The 16,207-nt window shown below is 51.1% G+C and overlaps 1 protein-coding gene across 6 annotated transcripts in view; it reads left to right on the top strand.

Moving 5' to 3' along the window:
- The window catches only part of DNMT3A (DNA methyltransferase 3 alpha), a 113,528-nt gene extending 97,920 nt beyond the window's left edge, over positions 1-15,608 (top strand). For all 6 annotated transcript variants that reach the window (XM_060186679.1, XM_060186682.1, XM_060186678.1 and 3 more), the window contains 7 exons: positions 687-832; positions 3,292-3,382; positions 3,478-3,626; positions 5,076-5,161; positions 7,600-7,669; positions 7,959-8,077; positions 9,946-15,608. In XM_060186679.1, coding sequence (XP_060042662.1) covers positions 687-832; positions 3,292-3,382; positions 3,478-3,626; positions 5,076-5,161; positions 7,600-7,669; positions 7,959-8,077; positions 9,946-10,087 — 803 coding nt within the window. In that variant the 3' untranslated portion in view covers positions 10,088-15,608. The remainder of the gene's footprint in view (positions 1-686; positions 833-3,291; positions 3,383-3,477; positions 3,627-5,075; positions 5,162-7,599; positions 7,670-7,958; positions 8,078-9,945) is intronic.
- Positions 15,609-16,207: the final 599 nt, after the last annotated feature.

Below are 16,207 nucleotides of genomic sequence, written 5' to 3'. Positions count from 1 at the left end.
AAACGTTAATTTTTTTTCTTTATTATTTTTTTCTCCTTTTGTTGCCCTTGTTGTTAGTAGCCTTGTTGTGATTATTGTTATTGTTGATATAGCTTGTTGTTGGACAGGACAGAGAGAAATAGAGGAGGGGAAGGCAGAGGGGGAGAGAAAGACAGACACCTGCAGACCTGCTTCACCGCCCGTGAAGCGACTCCCCTGCAGGTGAGGAACCGGGGGCTCAAACCGAGATCTTTACGCCAGTCCTTGTGCTTGGCGCCCAACCCCCTTTTTTTCGTTTTTTTTATTAGGACAGATAGAATTTGAAGGGGAAGGGGAAAATGTGTGTGTGTGTGTGTGAGAGGGAGAGGGAGAGGGAGAGGGAGAGGGAGAGGGAGAGGGAGAGGGAGAGGGAGAGAGCAACCTGCATTACTTGCTTCACCACTCCAGAAGCTTCCCCCCTTCAGGTGGGTAGTGGGAGTTTGAACCCTGGTCCTTGTGCATGGTAATGTGTGCTCAACTGGGTGTGCCACCACCTGGCTCCCCTTGTCTGATTTTAAGCTCGCAGTCTGACATAAAGCAGTCTGTATGCACGGAACCCTCAGGTGCAGTTTGCTGCAGAAGGGTCCTGGGCTCACTGGGTGGGGTAGGGTGTCCCGGCTGGGGTGGGGCCGGGCCGGGCCGCTGACCACTTTTTGCTGGCTGGGCAGGGCTTCTGGTGCTGAAGGACTTGGGCATCCAGGTGGACCGCTACATTGCCTCGGAGGTGTGCGAGGACTCCATCACGGTGGGCATGGTGCGACACCAGGGCAAGATCATGTACGTCGGCGACGTTCGCAGCGTCACACAGAAGCACGTATGTCAGGGCGCGGCCCCTCCCCCTTCTCGCAGCCCCCTTGGGGCCAGTGCTGGCCTACTCTGAGTCTGTCTGTCTGCTCCTTTTCCTTCCCCCAGCCTCTATTCCTTCTCGCCTTGTCTTTTCCTAGCCTTCTATTTTATTTTTTAAAATTGTCTTAGGGGCAGGTAGCAGCACATCCAGTTGAGTGCAGATATTACCATGTGCAAGGACCCAGGTTCAGCCCCCAGTCCCCACCTGTAGGTGGAAGCTTCATGAGTGGTGAAGCAGGGCTGCAGGCGGCTCTGTCTGTCCCTTTTTATCTTCCCCTTCCCTCTCAATTTCTCCCTGTGTCTATGCAATAGATGATAAATATAAACACTATTTTTAATGTGACAGATAAGGAAAGATATACACACAGAGAGACCAGATCACCGCTCAGATCTGGGTTATGGTAGTGGTGCAGGGGTTTGAACATTGGGCCTCAGAACTTAAGACAAGCAAGTCTTCTTGTATGACCATTTGGCTGTTTCTTGAGCCCTTGTTTAATTTTTTAAAAAAATTTCTTTTTTAAAATCTATTTATTTATTCCCTTTTGTTGCTCTTGTTGTTTTATTATTGTAGTCGTTATTGGATAGGGCAAAGAGAAATGGAGAGAGGAGGGGAAGACAGAGAGGGGAAGAGAAAGACAGACACCTGCAGACCTGCTTCACCACCTGTGAAGCGACTCCCCTTGTTTAATTTTTTAAAAATGCTTTTACTTAGGAGTCGGGCGGTAGTGTAGTGGGTTAAGCACAGGTGGTGCAAAGCGCAAGGACCCAGCTTCGCACCTATAGGAGGTGGCTTCTCAAGAGGTGAAGCAGGTCTTTCTCTCGTCTTCCATCTCTCTGTCCTCTCCAATAACGATGACAACAATAACTACAACAGTAAAGCAACCAAGGCAACAAAAGGGAATAAATAAATAAATAAGTAAATATTTTAAAAAATACTTTTATTTATTGTAATGGGAGAGAGATAAACCAGAACACTGCTCAGTTCTGGCTTCTGGTGGTGCTGAGGATTGAGCCTGGGATCTCAGAGCCTCAGGCAGGAAAGTTTTTTTTTTTTTTTTTTAATATTATTCCCTTTTGTTGCCCGTTGTTTTATTGTAGTTATTATTGTTATTATGTCATTGTTGGATAGGACAGAGAGAAATGGAGAGAGAAGGGGAAGATAGAGAGGGAAGAGAAAGACAGACACCTGCAGACCTGCTTCACCACTTGTGAATCGACCCCCTGCAGGTAGGGAGCCAGGGGCTTGAACCAGGGTCCTTATGCCAGTCTTTGCGCTTTGCGCCACATGCGCCTAATCCGCTGCGCTCTCTCCCGACTCTCAGGCATGAAAGTATTTTACATAAACCATTATGCTGTCTCTTGAGCCCTTGTTTAATTTTTTTAAATTTAATTTTCTAATTTATTTTTATTTATTTATTTTTAACCAGAGCACTGCTCAGCTCTGGCTTTTGTGGTGTGGAGGATTGAACCTGGGACTGTGGAGCCTCAGGCATGAGCCTCTTGCATAATCATTATGCTATCTACCTCCTTGTTTAATTTTTAAAGGTTTGTTTCCTTACTGCTAAGAGGGAGAATCCAGAGCATCCCTTGGGCACATGGAGTGTCAGGGATTGAACTTGGGACCTTCTGCCTGCCCAGTTCCATGTTCTACTGCTATATCACCATGCTGACTGTTCTTCATCTTTTAAAAACTTACTAATAAAACCTGATGTGGATGAGAGGTCATAACAATTATGCAAAAAGACTGATGCCTATGGCTCCGAAGCCCCACATCCACCCCCCAGCACCACCGGGAGCCGGAGCTGAGCAGCGCTTAGGCGAGATAAATAACTAAGACCAGAGCATCATGTGACACGTGGCTCTGGGTGGTCAAGTCTTGCTCTCCTTTTGCACCACCTCCTGGACCTCCACTGCTGGTCCAGGTGATGGACAGATTCTCCCAGACTACTCCCCAGCTCACTTGGGGCCACCTTTAGTGGAGTGCTGATAGCTTTCCCAGCCTCTTCAGGGACCAAGGTCACCCACCCTCTGCCTTTCCTGTGTGTCTAGCCCTGGGACTGCAGGCCCTTGGGAATCCTGGGGGGGAATTTGGGAAGCATTCCGAAGGCCCCAGACACTTCCCTTCCAGTGTCCACTGGGCTCAGAGCCTCTTCCTGTTCAGCTGTCAGCCTTTGCCTCCTTCCTGCTGAGTCTCTTCCCTGCTTAGTGGAGGAACCCAGTGGCTAGAGGCTCCTCACCCAGCCTGTGGAGAGAGAGAGAGGGAGAGGGGTGTGTGTGTGTGTGTGTGTGTGTGTGTGTGTGTGTGCACTGAGCCATCAGAGCAGCCAGCTCTCTCCTTTGCCACAAGTGCCATTTTGCCCAGGGCACAAGAAGCATTAGTCCTCCTGCCCATGATGGCATCCCTTCCTGTCCCCTCTGTCCTCCCAGATCCAGGAGTGGGGCCCGTTTGACCTGGTGATCGGGGGCAGCCCCTGCAATGACCTCTCCATTGTCAACCCAGCCCGCAAGGGACTCTATGGTATGTTCTGTGTCCCCTCCCCTCCTGCCGAGGGATGGTCCCTCCCTGTGCTGCCCGCCAGCGGCCCCTGATGACTGCATCTGTCCCCTCCCCAGAGGGCACCGGCCGGCTCTTCTTTGAGTTCTACCGCCTTCTGCATGACGCCCGGCCCAAGGAGGGTGACGACCGCCCCTTCTTCTGGCTCTTTGAAAATGTGGTGGCCATGGGCGTCAGTGACAAGAGGGACATCTCTCGATTTCTTGAGGTACAGCCTGCAGCTGTGGGTCTCTGCTCTCTCCTGCCATCGACACAATGCAGCTGGGGGCTGACAACAGGCTGTGCATGGTGCCTGGCTCGAAGGAGCTGGCTGTCATTGCAGGAAGGGTGTCAGGCACTCAGGGGTGGAGTCCTGGTTGGGGGCTCCCTTAGGTTCCTGCCCCCCAACTGGAGTGGTTTGTCCTCATCTCAGCGCTTTAGCAGAAGCAAATGTGGCCAGTGCCATTTATTTATTTATTGGATAGAGACCAAGAGAAGTAGAAGAGAGAGGCAGAGTGCCTCTCTCACCTGCAGCCCTGCTTCACCACTTGTGAGGCTATCCCCCTGCAGGTGGGGACCAGGGGCTTGAACCTGGGTCCTTGCGCACTGCAATGTGTACACTTAACCTGATGGCCAGTCCAGTTTTCAGTCTCCATGAAACTTGGTTCTGAGCTGGGTTTGAGCATCACACAGAACATCGCTGCTCTGAGGAGTTCTCAAGTGGACATTCTGGAAACCCCATCTCAGGTCTTGGGGTCACACCTGGAACTGGTGTTCTGGCTGTTAGTGTGAGCAGATATTTGTCTGGCTTTCTTTTTCTTATTTTCTTTCTGTGCCCCCGTACCCCCCTTCCCAGCTCTGCTCAACTCTGGCTTCTGGTGATACTGGAGTTTGGACCTGGAACCTTTGGTGCCACAGGCATGAAAGTTTTTCTGCATAACCACTATACTCTGTCCCCAAGATACACTTACTGAGAGGGGAGGGAGACTGATTGGCAAATGCAGTGCTGGGACTCATGCTATCCACTGCCTAATCCTCCCGGGTTGGACCAGTGTTTTCTTTTTGCTGTTTCTTTTCCCCAGACTACTTCTCAGCTCTGGCTTATGGTGGTGCTGGGAATTGAACCTCGGGAGTGAAAACCTTGGGGCCAGGTGGTGGCGCACACAGTTGAGTGCACATGTTACAGTGCACAAGGACCCAGACTTGAGCTCCTGGTCCCCACCCACACAGGGAAAGCTTCACAAGTGGTGACACAGGGCTGTAGGTGTCTCTCTATCTCCTCCTTCCTCTCAATTTCTGGCTGTCTCTATCCAATAAATAAAGATAATTTAAAAATCCAAAACAGGAGTGAAAGCTTTTGCATCGCCACTGTGGTGTCTCCCTAGCCCCAATGGCATCAGTTGTTTAAGTCACACTAGAAGCCCTTTGTCACACATGCCTCATGTCAGGGCTTCATTAGTCACATGCTGATGGGGGGGGGGGGTGCTGGTGGCTTCTAACAGTGCTGGTAGAGAGCATTCCAGTTGGACTGTGCTTTTCTAGAATGTTCCAGGAAGAACATATAGAACACCACTGGATGGCTTTTCCTGGAGGCCCAAGGCTGTCAAGGGTGTGGTTCCTGGCCCTTCTCTTCTCCTCATTCTCTCTCTCTCACCTCCGCACTCTCTCCTCTCCACAGTCCAACCCTGTGATGATTGATGCCAAAGAAGTCTCAGCTGCACACAGGGCCCGCTACTTCTGGGGGAACCTTCCCGGTATGAACAGGTTGGTGAGAGCACCCCGGGCTGGGTGGCTACGGGATCTGCAGGCAGGGCAGTGCCAGGGGGACCCCCTAGGGACTGGTGGATGATGGGGAGGGCCTCAGGCCCCTCCACTGCTAAATGCCTGTTACCCTGCGGTGTTCACACTTTGGAAGAAGGAAAATTGGGGTGCCGAAGAGACGGGGCTGACGAAGCAGCAGCTAGTGGTTGGAAAGTGGATCTTTGTTTTGGTCGAGATTTATGTTGTTTCATTTCACCTGGGAGAGAGAGTGCATAAGAGTTTCATGAATGACAGCAGCCAGAGCCCCACCCTTACAAGGGGATTGAGCTAGGAGCCTCAGATTGGGTCTTTTGGAGCACTTGTTTGTTTAAGAGAGTCTTGTCCTGGTGGGCTAAGAGTTGGTTCTTGCCACTAGTGGCATCTTTAGAGTCCCTTGCTCCTAAGGTGAAGCCTCGGGGATGGGGGGACTCAGGCCAAGCCACTTGGGTGAGAGGCTACCTGCTTCTTGGCTTCAGGACCTTTGGCAGAAGGATGCTCTTCATTTCAGAGACACGGGACTGTCATTGCCCAGGAATGAGTAAAAATTCTTTCCTTGTGTGTAATTGCTTAAAGAGGGTCTTTGAGGAATGAAGTCTGACTGAGGGCTGACCATTGACAGAGCAGAGAGATCCTATGTAATGGAGAGTAATAGTTTCCAAAAATGCTCAACTCTAAAACTGATTTGAGGCTGGGTGATGGTGCTTACAGTGGGGCAGTGTAATGAGTGGGCAGAGCAGTGCTGTAGGCGTCTCTCTCCCTGCATCTTTTTCTGTGTCTCTATCATAAAAGAAATGGGTTAAAAATGAGTGGTTTCTAAGAGCAGTGGAGTTGTCATATAGGTACTGAGTTCCAGCAATAAGCCTGGTGCCACACCCAATATACATATACATATACATGGGTGGGAGACAGAGAAGGAGGGAGAGAGAGAGAGAGAGAGAGAGAGGGAGGGAGAAAGAGAGAGAGAGAATGAGAACACAAGAGCACTGTTTAGCTCTGGCTTATGGTGGTGTCAGGGATCAAACCTGGGACTTGAGCCATGCACAGCTTATTGTGCTATCTGGCCCCTCTCCCCCAGCCCATTTATTCAGATTACTTATTTATTTATATATTTTAAATATTTATTCCCTTTTATTGCCCTTGTTGTTTTTTATTGTAGTTATTGATGTTGTTAGGACAGAGAGAAATGGGGAGAGGAGGGGAAGACAGAGAGGGGGAGGGAAAGACAGACACCTGCAGACCTGCTTTACCACCTTTGAAGCGACTCCCCTGCAGGTGGGGAGCCAGGGGCTCGAATCAGGATCCTTACACTGGTCCTTTGCGCTTTGCACCACCTGTGCTTAATCCTCTGTGCCACACCGCCTGACTCCCCAGGTTATTTACTTATGGAGATGGAAAACCAAAGCTTCACTCTGACTCATGGGCACAGGCAATACCAAAGACTGAACTTGGGATGCCATCCTCAAGAATCTAGGACTTTATCTGCCGTGCCACACCCCCCTCAATGTTTAGAATGGGTCAGAAGCCCCCTTGGCATCGTGCTTGTCGGAAACACGAGACCTCATCCTGACCTTGTCTCCCTCGACCTCAGCTTGAGCTTGTGGGAGGCTTCTCAGTCTGATGACCCCATGGTGAAGGCAGAGCTGCTGGCTTGGGGGGTGGTCATGATGGGAAGGTGCGTGGGGCTGTCACACCCCCCCCCCCCAGAGTCCTCTGATGCATGTGTCCACCAACCCAGCATCTAGGCCCTGCATGGAGCTCAGACTGCTGGGAGATGTTCTCACCAGCGGCTGCTGCTGTTCCTTTTTTTTTTTTTTTTTTAATTTTTTAAATCTTTTATTGGATAGAGATAGCCAGAATTTGAGGTGAAGGGATAATAGAGAGCAAGAGACACCTGCAGCATTGCTTCACTTATAAAGCTTTCTCCTGCAGGTAGGGATCAGGGTCTCAAACCTGGGTCCTTGCACATTGTAACATGTGCACGACACCCCCCCCTCCCCCCGGCCCCTCTCATCAGCTTCTGATTCTTAGATTCTAGAACTCTGGGCTTTCAGGAGCAGAGGTACCATATGGAATCAAGGAAGGGATGGAGGCGGGTGGAGGGACTGACTATCCATGAAGTGTGCCCCAAAGCATCAGGCAGGGTCCGGCAGGGTCCGTGTGGGCTGATTCCCTGTGGCTCCATGTGGGCTGTGAGTTTCCTGCTGTGCACTGAGTCTGGATGCAAAGTCCTGCCCTCCCACCTTTGCACACAGCACTGAGAGCTGGAAGTGCCTGGGCTTTCCCTCTGCTGGTCAGGTGTGGCTCACTGCAGTGTGTTCCTCTACTGCAGGGGCATTTGAAGGGGGTTGTGGCAGGGTGAGGGGTTGTCCGAGGGTCGGCTCACCGGCTCCTCCCGCCCCCAGGCCACTGGCGTCCACTGTGAATGACAAGCTGGAGCTACAGGAGTGTCTGGAGCACGGCCGGATAGCCAAGGTGAGCTTGGGGACGGGCGCCCAGGGAGTCCAGGCGAGGCTGGCCTGTAGCCCTTCCTCCTTCAGCAACAGTTGCTGTCCTCTGGACAGTCTGCCTGGGCTAGAAGGGCTCTTTGGAGTCGAGCCTCTTGTGATGCAGAGTGACTGCTGGGTGCCTGGCCTCAGAGTCCGTGAGGCCAGGTGGTGACACTGGGGGTGCTGAACTCAAAGCACCTGCCCTCCTTCCACAGCCGCAGCGGTAGCAGGGTGGGGCAGCCAAGCTCACCTCCTCTCTCCTCTTCCTCCTCTAGTTCAGCAAAGTGAGGACCATTACTACGAGGTCGAACTCCATAAAGCAAGGCAAAGACCAGCATTTCCCCGTCTTCATGAATGAGAAAGAGGACATCTTATGGTGCACTGAAATGGAGAGGTACGGGGTGTCAGGGCCTGGGCAGTGTTCTGGGGGCAGAGGATCTCTATCCTTCCCTGCAGGTCTGTGTCTTCTGGTTTTTGTTTGCCAGCAAACACTCAGGATCCAGGGTCCTGCCAGCAGTGAGGAAGCCCTGGAGCTTCCCTGGCTCATATTAGGGACTTTGTGGCAGCAGGGGATGGGCCTCCTACTGCACTTCTTTCCCCAAAACTCTGGGTGCACACTGAGCTCACAGGGTGCTCACAGGACTGCTTCTTTTGACCAAAGAGGATTAACATAACCAGACCAAATGGGCCCTACTTGCAATATTGGGGACTTTTGGATTTTGTTTCTTTTATTTTGTGGTACTAGGACTTAGTCAACGTGCATGTTCTGTCTGCCCCCCCCTTTCTTTTCCCAGAGAGATAGTACCAGAGTTGCCTCTGTGGCATGGAAGTTCTCATGTGGTGTTGGGGTCCAGCCAGTGAGCTCGCTCTGACCATTATTATTATAACTATTAATAATTCGTGGTAGAGGGAGAGACACCTGCAGCTCTGCTCCATTTCTCATGAAGCTTCCCTTCTGCCGGTCGGGGCCAGGGGTTTGAACCCAGGTCCTTGTGTGTGTGCTCAAACAGGTGCATTACCACCTAGACTTTTTGTTGTCGTCGTTATTTATTGCTGCCGTGACCTAGTTTCTGCCTTGCTTCCTTCCACTGCTCCTGGTGGATTTTTTTTCTCTCTCCTAAAGCTCCCATCTCAAGGGCATCAGAGGGGAGACATCACTGCTCACGGAGCCTCACCCTTGGTGCCAGTTGTGGTGCTCCAGAATGTTTCCAGAGGCTCGAACCTAGGCCTCTGGCAAAGTGTGCTCTCTGCAAGGCCAGCCATTCCTGGCCCCCGGGGGTTCACTTCACACGCACAGTTGACCCTGGGCCAGCAGGACTCTGAAGTGTGCAGGAGAGTATCTTAGGGTTTCCTTTCAAGCACTGCAGCCTTACAGTATCGGTGCCACCAAGTGGCTTTTAAAAAAAAAACAACCCTATTTGTTTTGGTAAAGACAGAAAAATTGAGAGAGAAGGAGGAGAGAGACAGACAGAGAATCCCCTGAACCACTGCAGTACTTTCGAAGCTTCCCCTGTGGGTGGGGAGTGGGGACTTGAAGTCAGGTCCTTGTGTGTGTTAATGTGTTCTCTCAGTCAGGTGCATCACCACCCAACCCCTTTCTGTTTTCTACTGAGATCTGGGGAGTGAATTTAGAGGTGTGTGTGTGTGCGTGTGCGTGTTACCACTAGTGGCCTTCCAGGCTCAATTTTTCATTCTTTTTCTTCTTGAGTATAATGATTTATTCTATCTCCCTGGCCCCACTCTCTTTCCTTGCCCCTCTCTCCCTTTGCTTCATAATTTTTGATAGGATAGTGAGAAATTGAGAGGGGAGAGAGGGAGAGAGACACCTGTAGCATTGCTTCACCACTCCTGAAGTTTCCCCCAGCAGGTGAGGACTGGAGGCTTGAATTTGGGTCTGGCATGTGTCCCACCTCCCAGCTCCCCACTCTTTGTATTTTAGAGAGACGAGAGTGAGAGCCACTGCAGCCTCACTCTGCTCTCCATGAAGTTCCCAAGGGCCTCCCATGGTCTCCTGTGTGCCAGGGCTCAAAGGCGAAGCATCTTCCTCTGATCAGCTTTCTCATTTGTCATTTCTTTGAGGGGCAGAGAGAAGGGAGATATCACAGCACAGCTCCACCACTCGTGAGCCTTCCCTGATGCTGCCTGTGGTGCCCCCAGGTGCTGTCCCTTCTAGACTGACGTCCGGCCTCGGGGCCTTGTGTGGGGTTGGCACTGAGGGATTGGGCACCCCGCTCACACTGCCTTCCTGCCTTGTCTCCCCAGAGTGTTCGGCTTCCCCGTCCACTACACCGACGTCTCGAACATGAGCCGCTTGGCGAGGCAGAGACTGCTGGGCCGCTCGTGGAGTGTGCCCGTCATCCGCCACCTCTTTGCGCCACTGAAGGAGTACTTTGCTTGTGTGTAAGGGACATGAGGGCAAACAGACGGAGGTAGTGACGCAAAGTCAAACACAAAACACAACAAACAGCAACAAAAAAAAAAAACACCAAGAATTTGAGGACGGAGAGAAGTATCAGCACCCAGAAGAGAAAAAGGAATTTAAAAACAAAACAAAACAAAAAAATCAAAAAAAAAAAACAACACAGAAGCAGAGAAACATACCAGAAGGCGTGGCCTTGCAAAAAGGATTGGAAATCATCTCCTGTTTTTTTTTTTTTTTCTTTCGAGGTTAATCTTCAATCTTAGTTTAAAAAAAAAAGGAAAAGAAAAAAAGTAATGAAACCAAGCTCCCTCTCCTTTCTCCCTTTTTCTTTCTTCCTTTCTTCTGCTTCTCCTTCTTTTTCTCCTTCTTCTTCTTCTTCTTCTTCTTCTTTTTCTCCTTCTTCTTCTTCTTCTTCTTCTTCTTTTTCTCCTTCTTCTTCTTCTTCTTCTTCTTCTTCTTCTTCTCCTTCTCCTTCTTCTTCTTCTTCTTCCTCCTCCTCCTCCTCTTCTTATTTTTTTGTCAAACCTTTTGTTCCCTACTTTTACAGAGGAGTTTTCTGTTTGGGTTTTTTATTATTTTTTTATTTCTCGCTGTGACTGAAACAGGATTTAGTGCAGCAAAAATCACTAACAAAAAAATAAAAGAGTAATGATACCTTATAGAAGGAAGATGGGAGAGAAGGGAAAAGGAAATTTTTATAGCAATCCCTCTATTGGATATTATTATTATTATTTTTACTATCTTTTTTGTTGTTGTTGTCTCTAGCCTGATCAGATAGGAGCACAAGCGGGGGAGAGTAAATGGAGACACGCGTGGGTGGTGTCAGGGTCCCTCTTGGCCGCCGAGCCTCTCGCCAGCACCATTCCTGGGAGCACGTGCAGAGCAGAAACCAGCTAGCGACAGAGAGACAGAACACCACACCAGATCCTTCCAGTATTTCAGGTGCCTACCACACAGGAAACCTTGAAGAAAATCAGTTTCTAGAAGCCGCTGTTACCTCTTGTTTACAGTTTATATATATATGCTAGATATGAGATCTATATATAAAAGGTACTGTCAACTACTGTACAACCTGACTTCACAATGGTGCTTTCAAACAGCGAGATGAGGAAAAGTAACATCAGCTTCCGTGGTGCCTTCTGTGTAAAGGGTGTGCCACCGCGGTGAGGGGTGGGAGGACGGCAGCTGGAAGGGGAGTCAGCCTTCGGGATGGCTTCCCCTCTTGACAAGGCAGAGGGGGCAGAATTTGGGGAAATGGAAAAAAATAGTGCTCTCCCCTTCCACCCTGCCAAAAATTTAAAACTGGGGGAGGTGGTGGGACCTCGGGAAGCTGAGGGCAGAATTCATCCAGGCTCATGCAATAACTTTTTTTTTTTCTAAAAGGAGACCCCTTCCCTCCTCCCACAGGGAGGTGTCAGGATGAGGGTAGTGTCTTTGTTTCCAGCTTTTGACATGAGCCCATTGGTGGGGCCTCCAGCCTGCCCGAACCTGAGCAGTTTTTTTTTTTTTTTTTTTGCAGCCCCGCCTGGAGCGAATAAAAAAACACACAAAGCGGACTGGTGCTTTCCTGTCTAAGTCGACTATTGTGTGTTTTTAGAGGATCCCTGCCACCCACCCTCAGCCCAAGGCGCCTCTGTCCCATCGGCTCCAGAGGCTGCAGTTTTGAACTGGGAGGCTGCAGACACCTTCTCTTGGGGATTTTTATTGCTTCTGGTTCTGATGACGTTTGTGTTCTGGATTTTTTTTTTCTTCTTTCCTTTTTTTCTTTTTCTTTGTAAGACAAACAGAATCCCAACACCCCCTTCCCTTTCGGTTTCTCAAACCAAGGTGCGGGGAGCAGGGTGCTTCTAAGTTAAGTGGTGGCCCTGGTGCTCTGGCTTGCTCTAACGCCAGGTGGGCCACCAGGCCCTGTGACAGCCCAGCGGCCAGGTGTTCCCCCACTGGGACCTGCCTTCCGGGCGTCTGTCTTCTCTTCTACTTCCCCTCCTCTCATGTGTCAGGGCTGGAGGGGGTTGGCCCTGGCACCCCCCCTCCCCCCGTGTGTGTGGCTGGAGTGCTGTGTGTTTCTTTTCTAGTACTTGGTCTGATGATAGCTGTGCTCTTACCGGGAGCCCATGTCCTGCTCAGGCAGGCAGCTCCGGGCCAGGGCTGACAGGTACACGCTGGCCTGTCTGGATGGGGTGTAGATATGTGGCATATAGAGATATATATTTTATAATGGGAGGGGGAACGGCACCTCCTGGGACTGGTCTAGCTGGGAGGTGTGCGCAGAAGCATACGGTCCCGGGTTCGCCTCCCTAGAAAGCTAGGGCCTATGGTCATAGGCACTATATAAATACATAGATAGCGTCATGTATAAGAAATATTATGGAGTGGGGGCGGGCTGGGGGGGGTTCAGTGCTGAGTCCTACAGCAGACATAAGCCCCCCCATACACACATGCCAGTCAGTCCCACATGCACACAGGACAAGCACGCACACAGAGCCAGGGAGTCCCCCCTCCATGCTGCCAACCCCGGCTTCAGAATGGGGTGGTCCCCACAGCCACCCAGACCTCTGTTGCCCTGATTGCAGGTGGGCTGTCAGCCCCTGAAGGTGCTGGAGGAAGGGAGGGGGAGGCCCTCTCCTAGGGAGCAGGCAGCTTTCTGTCTCTTGCCCCTCAAGATTCTTCTGTTAGCAATCTGTGATACTGACCTGCAGTTTGAGGCACCAGTCAAGTCAGCCCTCAGCTCCCCCTACCTATTCTGCCCCCAACAAAACCCCATTGGCATCTGAGTCTGTCTGGGCTGAGGGGCTGCCCTGGTCACACCAGGGACGGAGCCAGGGAGTCAAGAGAGCTCAAGCCAGGCTTTGAGTCCCTTGCTCATTTGAGTTCTCCTTTGTGGGGGGTGCTTGGTGTTGGACCCCAGACTTTGTGTTGGGTCAGCTTTGAAGGTCACGGGTAGCAGCTTCCTCAGTTCTGGGACAAGGCTGGAGTGCTAGAAGGGGGGTTCTCTCTGCCCTTCCCTGGGAGTCCCTGTGTCTACCGTGGTGCTCATCCCATCTCCCCTTTGTGCCTATCAGGCTCCATCTATCCTGCCCGGGTCACCATTGCCCCTCTAGGAGGGCTTGGGGGGAGGAGGGCTGCTTCTGGCGGTCCAAGGTGCTCCCTCCCCGATGGCCAAGGTCTTCCCCACCCCAGCATTGGGGGGGGTTCTTATGGTTCCCCATCTGCAAATGGACCTTGTGGCCCTGAGGCCTTCTGCCCAGGACATGTGTGGAGACCCAGGCTCCTCCCCAGTGGTGATGTGGGGAGCAACATGGGGGGTTTCCTGGTCAGCTCTTTCACCATCTCATCATCTGATGCCCCTTGTGGGGTCAGAGTCCATCACCAGCTTTTCTTCCAGTTTGAGTGAGGGGACTGGGGACCTTGAGGACAAGACAGCCTGACCTCCTGGGGATATTTAACAGCCAGCTTCTGTCTTAGGACAAGCTTGGCCATACCACAGGCCACCATGTTTCAGCAGGACCCCAGGGGGACACTGGGTTTGCTGTGGTTGGAGCTGGAGTGTGAGAAACCAGGAAGGCCTGGGAAAGGTTCTGGAATGTGGTCCTAGGGGTGGTGGTGGTGGTGGCAGGGGGTGTTTCTCCCTAAAGAGCAGATCATGTCTCCTTGCTACACAGGTGTCAACTGAGTGAGGGACCAATGAGGGGATGCTGGGGGCAGCCAGGTCATGATGCCTTTGGGTGTTTGGTCTGGCTGCCTGCCGACTGGTGCTAAGCCCCTTCCTCATGGGCTGGAGGACAGGCAGGGGTGGTAGTGGTTGCTGTTGCCAGATGACATGAGTGTGTTGCCATATCTGGATTCCAGAACCTTCTTGCTGATCTGATAGAAAGCAGACTTGCCCCCAAGAGCCCAGGCACAGGCTGGGAGTGGATGGTTGGTGGAGATGCCAGGTGGATTCCCAAATTCTGGGGAGCCCTAGGTGGGTGCACCCAGTCTCCAGCACTGGGGACAGTGGAGGAGGCTAAGAATATGCTTAAGGGGAGCATGGAGACAGTTTAGACTTCCCCTGGTTGTTCTTGGTGCAGAGTTGCTGTAACAGCTGTGATGTCAGCTGTAGCCCCTGGGGGGTGGGAGGTAGTGGTTGTGGAGCTGCAGAACCAAGATTTTGGCAAGTGGAGAACTAACCAGGTCCCAAAGTAGAGACTGGTTTGAGCCCAGGAGGCGAGGAGTCCCAAGTTGTCATAGCTGGTCTGCTTTTCTCTGCTGGGGATTAGAGGTGACAGCCTTTCCCACCCAACTCCTACTCTGGGAGGGACCCAGTGATGGGGGAGGCCCCCTCTTGTTCCTTGCAAGTCCTTGGCTTTGAGGGGAAGTCTAAGAAGTGAGAGGCTAGATCAGAGTTAGGACGACACAGAGGCAGACATTCTGGAGTCTTTCTGTTGAGAAAAAGGCAGGCAAGCCCCTTCATGTGAGACCTGGCCACTGGGGGCCTCAGGGGCCTGTGGAGCAAGGAAGAACTTTGAGGACTGTGGGCTCCTGTCCCCCGTAACTGGAACGTCCTTCTCACTTTGGCCCCTTCTAGCAGCCCCCAGTTAATGAGCAAGGGGTCCCAAAGCCTGGTTGCCCAGCCCTAGAAATTAACAGACGACAAAAAATAATGCCGCAATTCCTTCGAATAAGCAGAGGGAGGAGGTGACTCAACAAGGTGCTAAGAAAAACACACACATACACACAAAGCATTTTATTAAAATATATATTGTTAAATTAAGTCTGCTGTCTGGACAATGTTTGTTTTCTTTTTTTTTGTTTCGTTTTTGTTTTCTTGTAGTGGAGTTTCAAAGAGACTATTATTTTACTCTGATATATTATTATTAAAAAAAAGGCATTTTAACTTTGTACTTGAAAACTAAATGAACGATTTCATGTGTTTTAGCTGAGGCATTGAAGTAGTGGGTGCTTACTGATCTGTGGGAGACCATGTATCCATACTGAAGAATAAACTCCTTAGCTGATTTGGTGAGAACTCTTACTGTTACAGCTGACTGACTTCGCTTTGACCCCAACGGCAGAGCCCTTCACATTCCACGCAGCTAAATGCAGGACACCCCCCCCCAGACCCTGCCCCCCTCCAGGCTTCCCTCCACCTTTCTTTTCCCTTCCTCCTTTCCCTTTCATTTCTGTTTCATTTCTCCTGGTCCCAGCAGCCTTTTCCACCGCTGTATTTTTTTTAGGGTTGCTTCTCTATTTATTGACAATAATAATGTACATTTCACAGTCTGGTTCTGGGACATCTGGGGAGGGGGGCTGCGGGCGGGGAGGCCATCCTGCAGGTCCCCGCTTTACGCCTCGGACCCCTGGCGTTCTGTTGTATCTCTGTGTAAGTGATGCTCGTGACATAGCTGTTTATGAAGTAATTAAAGAGGTCAGTGCGTACAGCCGATGTAGAAAGTCTGTCCATTCCGCCTTCATCACATTTTTTTGTGCCCAGAAGAATATAATAAAGCTCCTTTCTAATGTACTTGTGCTGGAGAACACTTGAATAAATGGACTGTTTTTGTGCAAAAAGAAAAAACGGAAAAAAAAAAAAAACCACCGTCATAATGTCCTTTTGTCTCGCGTCTCCTTTGCCCAGATTTGCTGGTTAAGTACCTGATGGGGTGGGGATGCCACACCCGTGAAGACAGTGCCACCTGCATGAGCGCCCCCTAGGGGCTGTGGCTGGGCACAAGCCACCAGGAGCCAAGGCTGCAGCTGTGCAGATGGCCCTGGGCTTGGCGCTATTGCTTTGCAGCAGATGGACCTGGTAGAATGGGTACCCTGCTCAGGGTGGGGGGTAGTTTCCAGTACCCAAGGGTGCTCAAGGAGGACAGCCAGGGTGCAGGACAGTGCAGAAGACTTCAGGATGGATGGAGAAAAGAAAATTGACAGCTAAAGCAGGAAGGTTCCAGAGGCCGGGGTTGTTCTGGATGGCTCCATATGGTTGGTTAAGAGGCACTATGTGGTCATTAGGGAGCAGAGGCTGCTGGGAACAGCCTTCAGGCTTGGGGGACCCACTCACAAACACAGTGTCCTCTCCGTCCTCATGACTTTTTGCCTGGTGGTCAGTTCCATAAGAGG

This window comes from Erinaceus europaeus, chromosome 3 (assembly GCF_950295315.1).
Source record: "Erinaceus europaeus chromosome 3, mEriEur2.1, whole genome shotgun sequence".
NCBI lineage: Eukaryota > Metazoa > Chordata > Mammalia > Eulipotyphla > Erinaceidae > Erinaceus > Erinaceus europaeus.
The sequence above is the reverse complement of the archived record's forward strand: the minus strand, read 5'-3'. Positions and strand labels throughout refer to the sequence as shown.